Source organism: Pleuronectes platessa, chromosome 7 (assembly GCF_947347685.1).
Source record: "Pleuronectes platessa chromosome 7, fPlePla1.1, whole genome shotgun sequence".
In the NCBI taxonomy this organism is placed as follows: domain Eukaryota; kingdom Metazoa; phylum Chordata; class Actinopteri; order Pleuronectiformes; family Pleuronectidae; genus Pleuronectes; species Pleuronectes platessa.
The window spans coordinates 24,063,038-24,075,442 of NC_070632.1; the positions used below are offsets into that span (position 1 = coordinate 24,063,038).

Consider the following 12,405-nt stretch of genomic DNA (forward strand, 5'->3'; position numbering starts at 1 on the left):
ATTTTGAGTCTCCGTATTTAAATGCTTGAAATGATAATACAAATGCATTGTTCCCCACAGCATTAGGACGCCTTCTGGATGATTGCGAGCTTATTCAAGTGCGTTTAGTCGAAAAAAGTGGGAAACACAGGCATCTGTCATTTTAACTTAACTAAAATTCATTTGATCTTAACGATTAATTCAAAATTATATGAATGTGCAGATGTAAAATGAAAACAGCACTCTTTTTCTAAATAAAAAGTACATAAACACACACTTCCAAAAAATTTTTTTAGGTTTCCTGCTGCATTTCTATGAATTTTTTTAGCACAAAAGCTGAAAATTCTCCTTTTTTATGGGCGAAGGTAAAGAACAACATGTTGTTAAATTCAGTGTGTAAGAAGCTGAAATGTTTTTTTCAAAGAGCTTTTTGATGATATATTAATAACTCAGTTCTCCTGCAATGTAAGTCATACCTTCCACTTCCTCTGAATCAAATTATGACAGGAAACTAATGGGACAAGGAAGACGTTGGCAGAATGCCATACGTATAAAGCGCTCTGAGCTCATAGAGACACAGTGAGCTGTTTGGTTTGGTAGCTCTCCGTACTGTGCCATTAAATCGAGTCAGATGTTTGTTCATGCTTGGACTCACACAGAGGAGTGGGGAGCGATGCGACAGCTTGTCGGGCCTCAGACACATTGTTACCGCTAAATGAAGCGAGCACGTTGGAGGCACGGCTGCTGTCAGCACAGCTCCCGGGTGGAGGCAGGGGGGAGGGGGGTCGAGAAGGAGGAGGGGTCTGTAGGCTCAGGTTAGGGTGTTTACACTCGATGTGGCTCAAGTATAAACGGTGAGCACCATATCAGCCCGCGGCTGTTTGGTTCTGATGTCAGTTGACGAGAGTCGTTATGAGCGGTGCTCTCCGAGCGGTGTGGCAGGGTACCGGGTGTGGACGCCACTTCACCTTAAGAGGTGTGGAGAGGAGATGAGTCTAAGTGGCAGGTGATCATGTGTGCCACCTCCGTCTTCCCCTATTACCTATCTGGAGATGGAGTTCTGTTGTTTGAATGGTTGGGGGAGGTAAAAGCTTCTGTCACATCCCATGTTGGTCGGGCGTGGACGACCCACAGAGGAGAAGATCTGACATGACAGGTGAGAGGGAGACGAGCACCCATCCCTCCCAGCTCTGCTAATGCTCCTTTAACCCCGATCTCAGTTCACACACACCCTTCTCATCAACACTCAGAGAAAAACAAGACAAAGTCTAAGTGTTGCATTTCCTTCACCTGCATAGGTTTGTATCTTCCATCAAATCCAGCAGCAGCTTAATTTTCCAATTCAAAACTTCATCAGAGTGTCTCATGTCCAAATGCTGTTTAATAGACGTTTGTAATATTAGTGTCACGTCAGCTGCTGTTATTAAAGGAGATGTAATCTGTATTTCCACACAGCTCTTACAGATGAAGTGAAACAAGGTCACGGACCAGCTCTGCTGCTGCGGCTTGAAACAATCTACTGCAGCTCCAGTGTAATGATGAGAAGATGACCAGTAAAGAGCAGACAGAGAGCATATACAATCTATGAAGAATCCCACGGACCAAAAATAACACACAATAGAAATAAGAAATACTAATAGCATCAAAGTAAAATATTTCATCATGCACATTTTTTGATTGTACTGTGACTTGTTTAACTTGTAAAGAGGCTGCAGAAAAAATGCTGCCACATTGGTGGGAACAAGGGTCGATTCAATATATAGAGGGAATGTTGTTATGTCAGATCACAAATGGTTAAACATCTCTGCAACAAACCATGATGAGCTGACCTCCGCATGTGGGAGGCTTTCACATATCAGAGAAGTATTTACATCTCCACAAAGGTCTGACATTTCTCCTCCTTCTAGAGCTCAGAGTTTTATTAAAAGCACAGTCTGATACACTCTAAATATTTCGCCTTTAAGTATAAGTCAAGTTTTTCTCCTTTTCATCATTCTCTCTTTGTCCTCTCTGCCTCCCGCTGTAGTTTCATCTCGGCGAGCAGCCCTCCAGGGAAAAGTCGAGTTCTGTAATTAAGTTTGCATTTTTTTCTCCACCTCCAAGTCTGCCAGGCATCCAAAACCATCTTTTTTTTCCAATCCACACCCACTCAGGCAGCTCCAGGACCCCTGAATGGGCATCAATTATTCAAATTAGAGTTCCAACTGACAAAAAGCCAATTCCAGCTATCCCTCCCAATTTATATCTGGCGATTAGCTGGAGAAGCTAATCATTAAGCTTTCTAATTGACTGAATGAGTCGACAAGGAGAGAAAGCACAGATATCAGTAATTACCAGCCGAGGAGTCAAGCAGGGGCTTCTGGGAGTGAAGTGGAGAACTGAACTGCTGGAGCGGCGCTGATGCCAACAAGTGGCTAAAAGACACTTGTGTTGCTCATATCTGGGGAGTTTACTGCTGATGAACGGGGGCCTGGATGTTACCAAAGCTGAGCAGCCCTTAAAGATACTGTCCTCCCAAGAAAAATGAGAGCGTCAGTTGTTTGATCAGGGTAAAAACAAAGACAGTTGTTTGTGTTCATTGGAATAAATCCTCAATCAGCAGCAGGAAGTATGACTCTGTTCTGCCGGGTGCAAAAGGAGAGAGTGCAACATTTTTTTAAGAGGACAGGGTACATGTCTGCCATGAGACGTAATTGTATTGAACTGTGAATCTGCAGTCGGCTGCAATAAGGATTTGAAAAGCATTCTGCAAGTTTACACAACAATAAATGGAGTCTGCACACTAGTGTGTTGAAGTCAGTATATTTGGAGTCAGCCAGTGTTTGTGCATGTTTGTGTGATGGCAGTGTTTTTGTTGGCCTTCTTGGCCTGAATGCATAGACAAGGACAGATGTTCTGCACAGTCTTCTTATTCTTCATCTTATTATTATCATTGTTATTAAATCTACTGTATTTTAGGGATTTTTCAGTCCCTATTTAAAATGTTTTGCTCGATAGCTCAGGAGTGAGTACAGGAGTAACAGGGATGAGATCCCACACTGGCCACAAAAGACTAACAAACCCAAAACAGGACAATCCATGTTACTGGCATGGTCATAGATCTGGGTCCCGGCAGTGATTGATGGGAACTTTAATAATATCATGGTCTCTTGTGTGATAATCTCAGGCTAATTTTAATAGGACAGCAATGGCGTACCTGTTTCCGTGCACGTGGGAGACACAGAAGGCGTAGCTGTAATGCAGCAGCGTGGGGTCGACCAATGCGTTGTTCTCTGAATAATCCATCAGACCCTTCAGGTAGCTCAGGTGGCGGTGGCAGCCTCGGACGCCGTACCGTGCACAGTACTCATCCAGGACGAACACCTGACCAGGACTGAACCAACCCTGAAGACAGAAAAATAAAAATAAAACACTATCAGTACCAGGCAGAACAAAACAAAACATAAAAGCTTAGAACACGGATATGACTTATAGAGAGAAGTCTAAATCTGACGATGCTATTTAATTAGGCCCCCAGATGCTCACCCTTATATTTTAACATGTACAATCTGATTTTCCTCCCAGTCTTTTATTATTTTAGAGTTATCAAACATTATATGGCTCGTTTTTTTGTCAACAGAGTATCGAATTTCGCATTTTATTTCACATCACAAATTTGAACTTAACTGAATACCTCAGGCTCTGATTTTCTGAAGTATCCCTGAAACCTAAACGTGTTAACATGAATCACAGAAGGTTGATCAAGTTGGAAGTTCTCCAGCAAACAATCTCAAGGGTCTTGAGTCTCTTCAACATACACAGAATCATTCGACCTCGAGGTTTAATAAGATGAAACTCACTCTCCACGCCAGAGGTGTACCCAAGATCTTAACACAGCAAAAGTCATTCGTTTGAAGACTTAATCGTAGTAGTAAGGATGTAGACTGTTTGTGAAGGCCACAACAATTACTTATTTTGCTACAAACATGAATAGGAAACACATCACTAAGTCTCTGGCTGTCATTTACTTACCCCTTAAGTTGAGCCCACAACTTTCAGGCACTACTCTATTACTATTTTTTCTGCGCTGTTAATTACCTAATTGTAACAGGATTATAGATGTCAACCTACGGTAAATCCCACAATCAATTTGAAATGTTTATTTTACACTTAGTATACAAAATGTCACTATACAATAAGGCGGCACTAGAAATCCACTCTATTATATACTAAAGTGACTAGTGAGTGATTTCGGACACAGCCTATATCTGACTTTTTGACAGTAGCCATTTAATTGGAGTATGGGTAAATGAGACAACATCACAGCTTTACTCTCTGATAGATGTGAACAGCAGTTTGTTATGAACTCCACTAGCAGGCTCAACAACTGTCCAGAAAAATTACCCAAACGATTTCTTCAAAACATCCTGTTGCCATGGGAGCCGTGCGCAGACAAAAACCAACACTGGTCACCTATTGGCTTTACAGACTCAATACAAATCCTCAATACTCCTTTAACACAATTAAACAGAGAAGTGTAAAGGTTAACCCTCCAACTATTAATTCTCTACTACAGTAAAAAGAAAGGAGAGAAGAAGCAGAGAGGTGTGGAACGACTGGAACATGCTGAGGTGTTCATTAGTTCATTCATCCTGCACGTAATCACTAAATTAGGCAGGAAACTTACATCGCTAATTAAGATTCCTCACGGAAGGAATGTTAACAAATTAGCACCTCCACCGAGCTGACGCCACACACACACACAAATGCACACGCACACACACACTTCCTCCAGTCTCAGTCATGGCTCTCTGCTCTGCATCAAGTGATCCAGGAGGGAAGACGTGCTGCACACAAACAGTTTCAGTTTACCTTCAGAGCTTGTCCTTGTATCAGATGAGCGGCTGTATGAAAGACAGTCCCTATATGACATGACTGGAGATTCATTAAAATAGGAATTTAAAGATAAATAAACTGTCTTAATATGAAGGAAGTGTATTTTATTTATTCAAAATACATACACTGATTGGTAGAGACTGTCCCTTTGTAAAAAAAATTCACAATTTCCAAAAAACTGGGCCTTGGCGTAGGTATGCAGTGAATGAGTGCCATTGTCGTTTAGACTGTTTTTCATCATTTGTGGTTTTATGCTTTTCGGTTGATGAATAAGAAGCAACTTTTGACAGACAGAAAATGACTTTAATAGTCAACAGGTTTAATGTGTCCTCAGAATAACGTCGGAGTTTAAAATCTAAAAGGTTTAACAATATTGCAGATAATTTAAGGAATTGATACTAGACAATATTATTTACAGGATTTAATAAAGAAAGACTGGAGCTGACATGCTGCCTGTCGGGGTTAACTGGACCTGGCAGAGTCCTCCTCTGCAGGCCTTTTAGTGTGTCGTTCCCCCCCCACCCCCCCGACTCCTTCCTCACAGTCTTCAGTTTGTTTGTCGTTTCGAGTCTTTCATAATTTTTTTTCTCCGTCTGTGAGCTTGAGCTATTAATATCACACCACACAGAGAGAAAGGGGCCTGCTGACGGGCGTGAAGCGACAAGATGTTCCTCTGTGACAAACAGATGGCGAACTCCAGTCTTGGCGCTGACCGCTCAATTAGCAGCTAACAAGCCGACTGCCTCGTTAGCTCTGTCTGCCGTGGCCGCACGTCTGTGTGTACACGCCTCCATTCGAGAAATGACACAACCCAGTAAAAGTGAGAGCGGGATGTGGTTCTTGGAAAGACAGACCCCTCAGCTCGCCACTCGCCACCTGACTGCAGACGGCTGACCCGGAGAGGCGAAGGAGAATTCTTCATGTTTTTTCTTGACGGTTCTCAGACTGGATATTTTTGGCACTCAAAACTAATTTGTGCTCCAAAACAATTCTTGTGACCCTCACAGTCAGAGAGTTGCGAATCTGCCATGTGATTCCATTTGATGCACACAGTGCTGTTCTATTATTTTAAGGCTAGGTTATTCTGAAGATAATGAAAATATAAAGATAAGAGTGGTTGTTTAGACAGCTCCAAATTCAGTTCAGTCGATGCTGAGGTTCACAGCTCAGAAGTGACAAACTCTGAATCAGCCGATCTCATGGGAAGCTGGTTTTCATTTAGAGAGCAGACATTAGAGCCTGCAGGTGGATAATTCAGATTATGAAGGTGGTGATAGTTCACAGCATCTTAAATCACTTGCCACTTGAAACGTGGGCCATTTGGAACATTTAGCATGATACTGATTTAAATTGTCTTTACTTAAATCTATTGTCTTGTAATTTGGTTTAACAGCCTCTCGCTCTGAACACAAAAAAGAGAGTTTGGATGTTTTTGAATAGTTTTTCTTGTTGAATTGCTGAATCTTGTTGTTTGACACACTCACATATACAGTGCAGTGTTTATAAAATGCCTGGTTTGAAGGTTGTGGGGAATAGTGATCTAAAATAAAGTGGACCGTAAGTTTTACCTTCTCTTCAACCATAAAAAAAAAACTTCTTAGGTGACATGTCCTTGTTTCACCCCCCCCCCCCCCCCATATATGATAAAATAAACTGTCAAAGTTAAAATAATGAACTTCATTTTCTAGGATTCTGCAGAGAGGAGCTATTGACCCAAACACTGACCTTCTTATTAGAGGACAACCCACTCTACCCCCCAAGAGCCACCAAGATGGTTCATAACGTCACTGCATTAATCACAAATAGATGGAAAACACTAATATAGGTAAATCCGTCAATCTTTTGGCCATCTTTGCTAGTTTTCTTTGAAGTCAGCAGGTCAATGCAATCTGCAGCCTCTCTCTTCTTCTTCTGCAGATTCCTTTAATTGGAGCCGGGCCGAGCATACATCAGAGAAATTATATTTAGAGTGCATAAGGGTATGGCTCCACAGGAAGTTAATTTGACAGCAGGACAATTAGACTGGACTGACTGGAGGAGAGAACACCTGTGTCTTGGTCCTTAAAAAAGTAAAGGTGGAGATAAAGACGTGGAATGGCTTCAAGACTTGAGGTTGACGGCAAACCAAAGTGGGTAGGAGTTACGTCAGTTTAAAAAACGATGAGGGGAGGTAAATATTGTGATGTTGAGTGCTCGTTCTCTACGATCCCATGACCCTGTTACGGTTTAGGGGAGGTGGGGGGTGGCTCTTGGGACGATGACAGACTGCTATAGTGAACTCGTCATTTGTTGATGGTGAAGATAAAGAAGGAGTTCCTTGAGTGTCTCAAAATAGAATTTTGTGCATGTTTGTCTTTTATCTCCGTTTATTCAGGTCTACTGGTTGATCTGTTTTTCAACTTTGTCTAAGATCTTTACTGGAGATCCAAATGTTTCTGAGGACGCCACATGTCAGGCTGATTACGGGAAAACGTGAATAATGATGGATGCAGCTATAACATCATGGATTCTTGGGTCTGAATAGTTAGTGTTGGAAACCATGATATAGACGATATCAGACAATGACAACAAATTTAGATTTTTCCTGAATTTAAGTAAAGTTAAAGCAACGCTAGGAAGTTTTTATATCGGAAAGTTTCTAAATCATTTAGATGGTTTACAAGCTCATAATTAGGAAATACGCCTAATATTATTATTACAAATAATAATAGTTAGTTTTGGTAATAATAATAATAATAACAACTTTGTTAATGATTTCACCCAAGGACCGACATGTTTGTTTTTAGTTGATCAGTTCTTAATTTTCCATTTTTATCGTTATGTTTAAGCAACTCATTGTAGCTGGACCTCACTGGCCAGTGGGAACTAGGTTGATCCAGTGAGGAGGACCCTGGGCCCCAGATCCAAACCCAAGTTCTGCCTAATTACTGTTGTTGTTGTTGGGTTCAACTCTGTGAATAAAATATGACCCCCGTCTATGACATGAATCCAAACCCGATCTCAACAGATGTCCCCCAACGTAGAGGCACTGGCCTTTTCTCAGAGTGCTTGTGAAAAGAGGCTCAGGTTGGAACACAAAGCCCATGAGTTTTAACAAAAGGCTGAGGAGTGAGGAGCTGGAGGGGCAGGGTGAATGGCTCGGCCTAATTGCAGAGCTGGGAGGCGTCCTGGGGAGGCAGGTAGAGAAATGAAAGAAGCACAGATGTCACTCTGCTGAACATCTCCTCGTTTTGCTGTTTTTAAAAAGACCTGAACACAACACATGTCAGGATGAGCCGACTCCTCCAGATCTGCCTTAGACTTTTAGAGTCTTCATTCAGTTAGAGAAGGACACTTTCAGCTCCGAACAACGACGAGCACTTCAACTTCGTATGAATTTTGCTAATGAAAATATTTGGTGGATTGCAAGAACAATGTCTGTGCTTCCTGTGAGGCACAAGTGCTTTCACGTCCTCTAGCCCATTTATGAACCACCAGCTTACATAGTGATACACAAGTCATTCAGGATGTAGACTAGACTCTACAAAAATTAACTGCAATGATTGGCTGACCAGAAAATAAAGAGAAGAGAAAAACTGAATCCAATTTAAGGTTCATTCATTTTAGTCAAGAATATATTGTGATTTAGGAAAATATTGGGAGAAGAGTAAATTACCAATAAACAATATGGTATGGTTTATAGAGGTGGTTTCATAAACCATATGAAACCACCCCAGTGGATGTTGTTTGACTATAAATACAAATTTACATCAGCTAAGATGGAAAGTTGTCAATCAGCAGCAACTCCCATCTTCAGTTTCTTTAGAACGAGCGGTCCTGACAGCATGAAATAGACCTGTTTGTATCCATTTAATGGCTTATTTCACTGTCCCGTGTAGTTCCCACAGTGAAACCAGGAAGCTCAAAGTGAACCTGGCGGCCCTGACCCATCTCTAGGATATTTATGTATGATTTCATTTGGTCTCTTGCAGAGATTGTTCTTGACTAAGACACATGTGGAGCTACGTATTTGTTGTTAGAGCTGGACAAGAAACGAGCCAGAGAAAAGTTCCACTGGTTCTTCCAAATGCTCTAATGTGGATTTACTTGCACACCTTAGACATTCAGATACAAAACGAAAACCCTGATCGCATGTGAAAAGATTAAGTACTGGCATACAAACACACACTGACACACAAACAGCAGGAGCTTTTTGGGGGCAGGTCTGAGCCACATTTCAGTTCTTGTCAAAACAAGAACTGCAACCCAATCAGAGACCTGGAAACCAGAGTCATCGATCCACAGGATCCTGACGGGATTTAAAGTAAAGTGAAAAACAATCAACATCAGTAGATATTTTTTAAAGATGGGTGGAATCATGTAGCTGTTTCCAGACTTTCACAAATAATCTTTAAATGTGACATTATACCTGACAGTGTTTTATTTCCTTATTATCAGTAAAGCTAAGAAACAACATGAGAAATAAAAACTACAACCTATGATGTCTTTTATTATACACATGATTCACACCACTGTTCAATATATCCATGATTTTAAATGAACATTGGTCCAAATTGAGCTCATCACACATGAAACATCTGTCGGTGTCGTAGCAGCAGAAACAGTCCGACATGACTTAAGCTTTCATTAGAGTTTGGTTATCATCACACAAAAGGCAAAAAAAATACTCACTCAGTAAGAAGTCTTATTCACAGTTTAAACACAGAAATATAGTCTTCTCTTTCTATTTTAGTTAAGCGATCACATTGTTTATATATTATCTTGTTTTTGATCAGTTTTAAGTGTAACCAAATTATATGTTAATTATATCATAATTGACCTGCAGCTATCTGTATTTATATATATATAGCTGCCTATAATTAACCAATGTTCTTCATTGAACACGCTCTGATGACTGGATCACTGCAGCTGTTTTTACTGAGCTCGGTAAATACAGTTTTTGTCATCATGCACCTGAAACATGGACTAACACACAGAACAATCCAGAACTCAACGCTTGTTTATCCTAAGGATAATGTTTGTTTTTAATCTAACCTATTTTACCTCCAGTTGTTCTTGTTTAAGTTGATTCATTTGTTTTAATTGAATCGCTTTAAACTAAATTATATGCACTGTATTTATTCCTAAAGCTTTTACATTTGTTCTGGCTATTTTGCAAACTTTACTGTTTCTTATTTGTGTTTTCTTGGCGTCTTGGAATGTTTTTTTTATTTCATTTACTCGACTTCATTGTAAATAAGGTCTGTACCTCAATGGGTTCCTGTTACAATAAAGGTTGAATGAATGAACACGAACGTGCCCATTGCAGGAAAGTCCAGATTTAACTGAGGAAGTTGAACCAGCTTCATAGTACAGGTTATCAGGATGGCCTAATCCCCCCCCCCCCCCCCCCCCTTTACTAATATAGGTTTTACCCCTCCCACCCACCCACCCCACCTCCACTGACCCAGCCCAGCAGTTGTCCATGAGGGTCATGTTCCTATTTGTAAAGTATTGATTAGAGCGTTTATCCCCTCAATCAGTGTGAGAGAGCCCCCCAGGCTTACACACAAACAGAGGGACAGAGGGAGAGGGAGAGAGGGAGAGAGGGAGAGAGAGAGAGAGAGAGAGAGAGAGAGAGAAAGATAGAGAGAGAGAGAGAGAGAGCTTGCTGTGTCCCTCTCTGCTAGGAGCAACTTTCTTCGTTGCTGGAACTGCCAATTTTCTCAACATGATGTTTCTTCAGGTTAAAGACGGAAAGTTCTCACACTGATCACTTTATACCAAAGGCTGCAAGTTTGAATTAAAACGGTAATCTGAATTTTAAGGGCAACTATAATGCTTTTTCTTTCTTGGAATTATTTCCCTGAATCTTTGGTGATGTCTTCAAAGTACTTGTTTCATCCGACCAACACATAGAAATTCACTGTTCTTCTAAAAATATATTTTTGCCCATTCTATTACTTTTTTAATTTGACTGCCATATGCCATTTGGTAAAGTTTTCCACTTCCTCTCTAGAAGCTTCTTCCTGTGACTCAAGAATTATATTTTATAACTTTACATTACAAGGTTATTCTGTGAAAGACAAGAGAATCAGGCTGAACAAAGTGCAAAATAAACATTATGATTATTTAACTGTTTTGATGAGTCATGATTTTGGTGAGAATTTTAAATAAAAGTTTCACAGAAGAAAAAGGAAAATGATGATGATGGTCTGAACCAAACAATGAACTTTAACATTAAACTGATCTCCATCAATCATCAGCTGATTCCTGGGGCGTCACAGTGAAGAATCAACGAAACTGAGGTTGTGTCAGATGATGTGTTTGTGTGAACGTACCAGGCATGAGAAGGAGTCGTTCATGCGGTGCTGCAGAGTGTGTTTCTGTAAAATGCTGAACAGGGCGGTGTGGTCAAGGCGACACGGAGCTGCAGAGATCAACCCCTCCACTCCCTGCCGCTGAGACGGATCCAGACCTGAGCAAGAAGCACAGAGGGAGGGAAAAGATTTAGAGCTGCTCAACCCTGAATCTCTGGGCAATGAGTTAGGAATAATTCTGACTTTGAGTGCGAATGTTTCTGAAATGATCCGTTTCAAACAGCAGTGTGAGTAAAAGCAACCAAAGGTTAGGGTGAAGATCAAGGTTGTGCTTAAACCAGACACGTGGCTAAGGACATGATGATAACGTGTTAGGACGGACACATGACGGCATTAAACAACTACCCTGGAAAGTCATCCAACATGTTAGCAGTGTGATCATTATGGAGACCAGGCAATTTAACCATGAAAAGGAGATTTCTATAGATCCAAATTTGCCTCATATTATCTGCCTTTCAAGGAAGTTTTAAAATTCTGATCACTGTTATTGCATCATCGTCAGGAAAATGGTTCCCACAGTTCACTCAGCATCGTGATCAGACCCCAGGAAGCTCTGCTGATGTGAAAGAAGCTTTCCTGTCAAGGCAAATAGAACAAAGCAAAAACATTTTCTGAAAAGTCAGATTCAGAAAAACTGGAAAAATCTGATATAATTAATATAATTATTAATTCACTAAATTTGGATGCAAACATCTTTATGTTATAAACTCCACCAAGGAGGTTTTGTCCGTTTGTTTGTTTGCTTGTCAGCAGGATCCCACAAAAGCTACTGGATAGATTTCAACCAAACACAAGGATTTTAAATCATTTTCTTGCAGGTTGTGACTTTTTTACAAATTGTTCAGAGAATAATTCATTGATCTAGATTTTTTTGTAAATAAAGAATTAAGAAAATTAATATCTATAGTTGTGTGTGCTTGGTGCAGCTTCTATCTTGTATTTTTAAATCTGGTTTCATAATACGATTGTCGAGTCTGGGCGGCTCTAATGTGTGACATTCTAGTTTTCTTTATAGCTGTGTAAATTAAAACATTTACAATTATCTTGTATGTTAACAACTCCTTTCCTTAGGTCTGTAGGGAAATTAGTAAAATTATATATTTTGTCAAGAGGGTTTAGGGTTTTGGAATAGCTGGATGACATTCACCACAGATCATTACAACAGATTACATTACACTACATCTCATTTAGC

At 40.4% G+C, this 12,405-nt stretch overlaps 1 protein-coding gene across 2 annotated transcripts in view; it reads right to left on the reverse strand.

The window, feature by feature from the left end:
• The window catches only part of cadps2 (Ca++-dependent secretion activator 2), a 127,000-nt gene that overhangs the window by 64,625 nt on the left and 49,970 nt on the right, over positions 1 to 12,405 (reverse strand). For both annotated transcript variants that reach the window (XM_053426864.1, XM_053426863.1), the window contains exons 10-11: positions 11,175 to 11,311; positions 3,176 to 3,363 (exon numbers count right to left, since the gene is read on the reverse strand). In XM_053426864.1, coding sequence (XP_053282839.1) covers positions 3,176 to 3,363; positions 11,175 to 11,311 — 325 coding nt within the window. The remainder of the gene's footprint in view (positions 1 to 3,175; positions 3,364 to 11,174; positions 11,312 to 12,405) is intronic.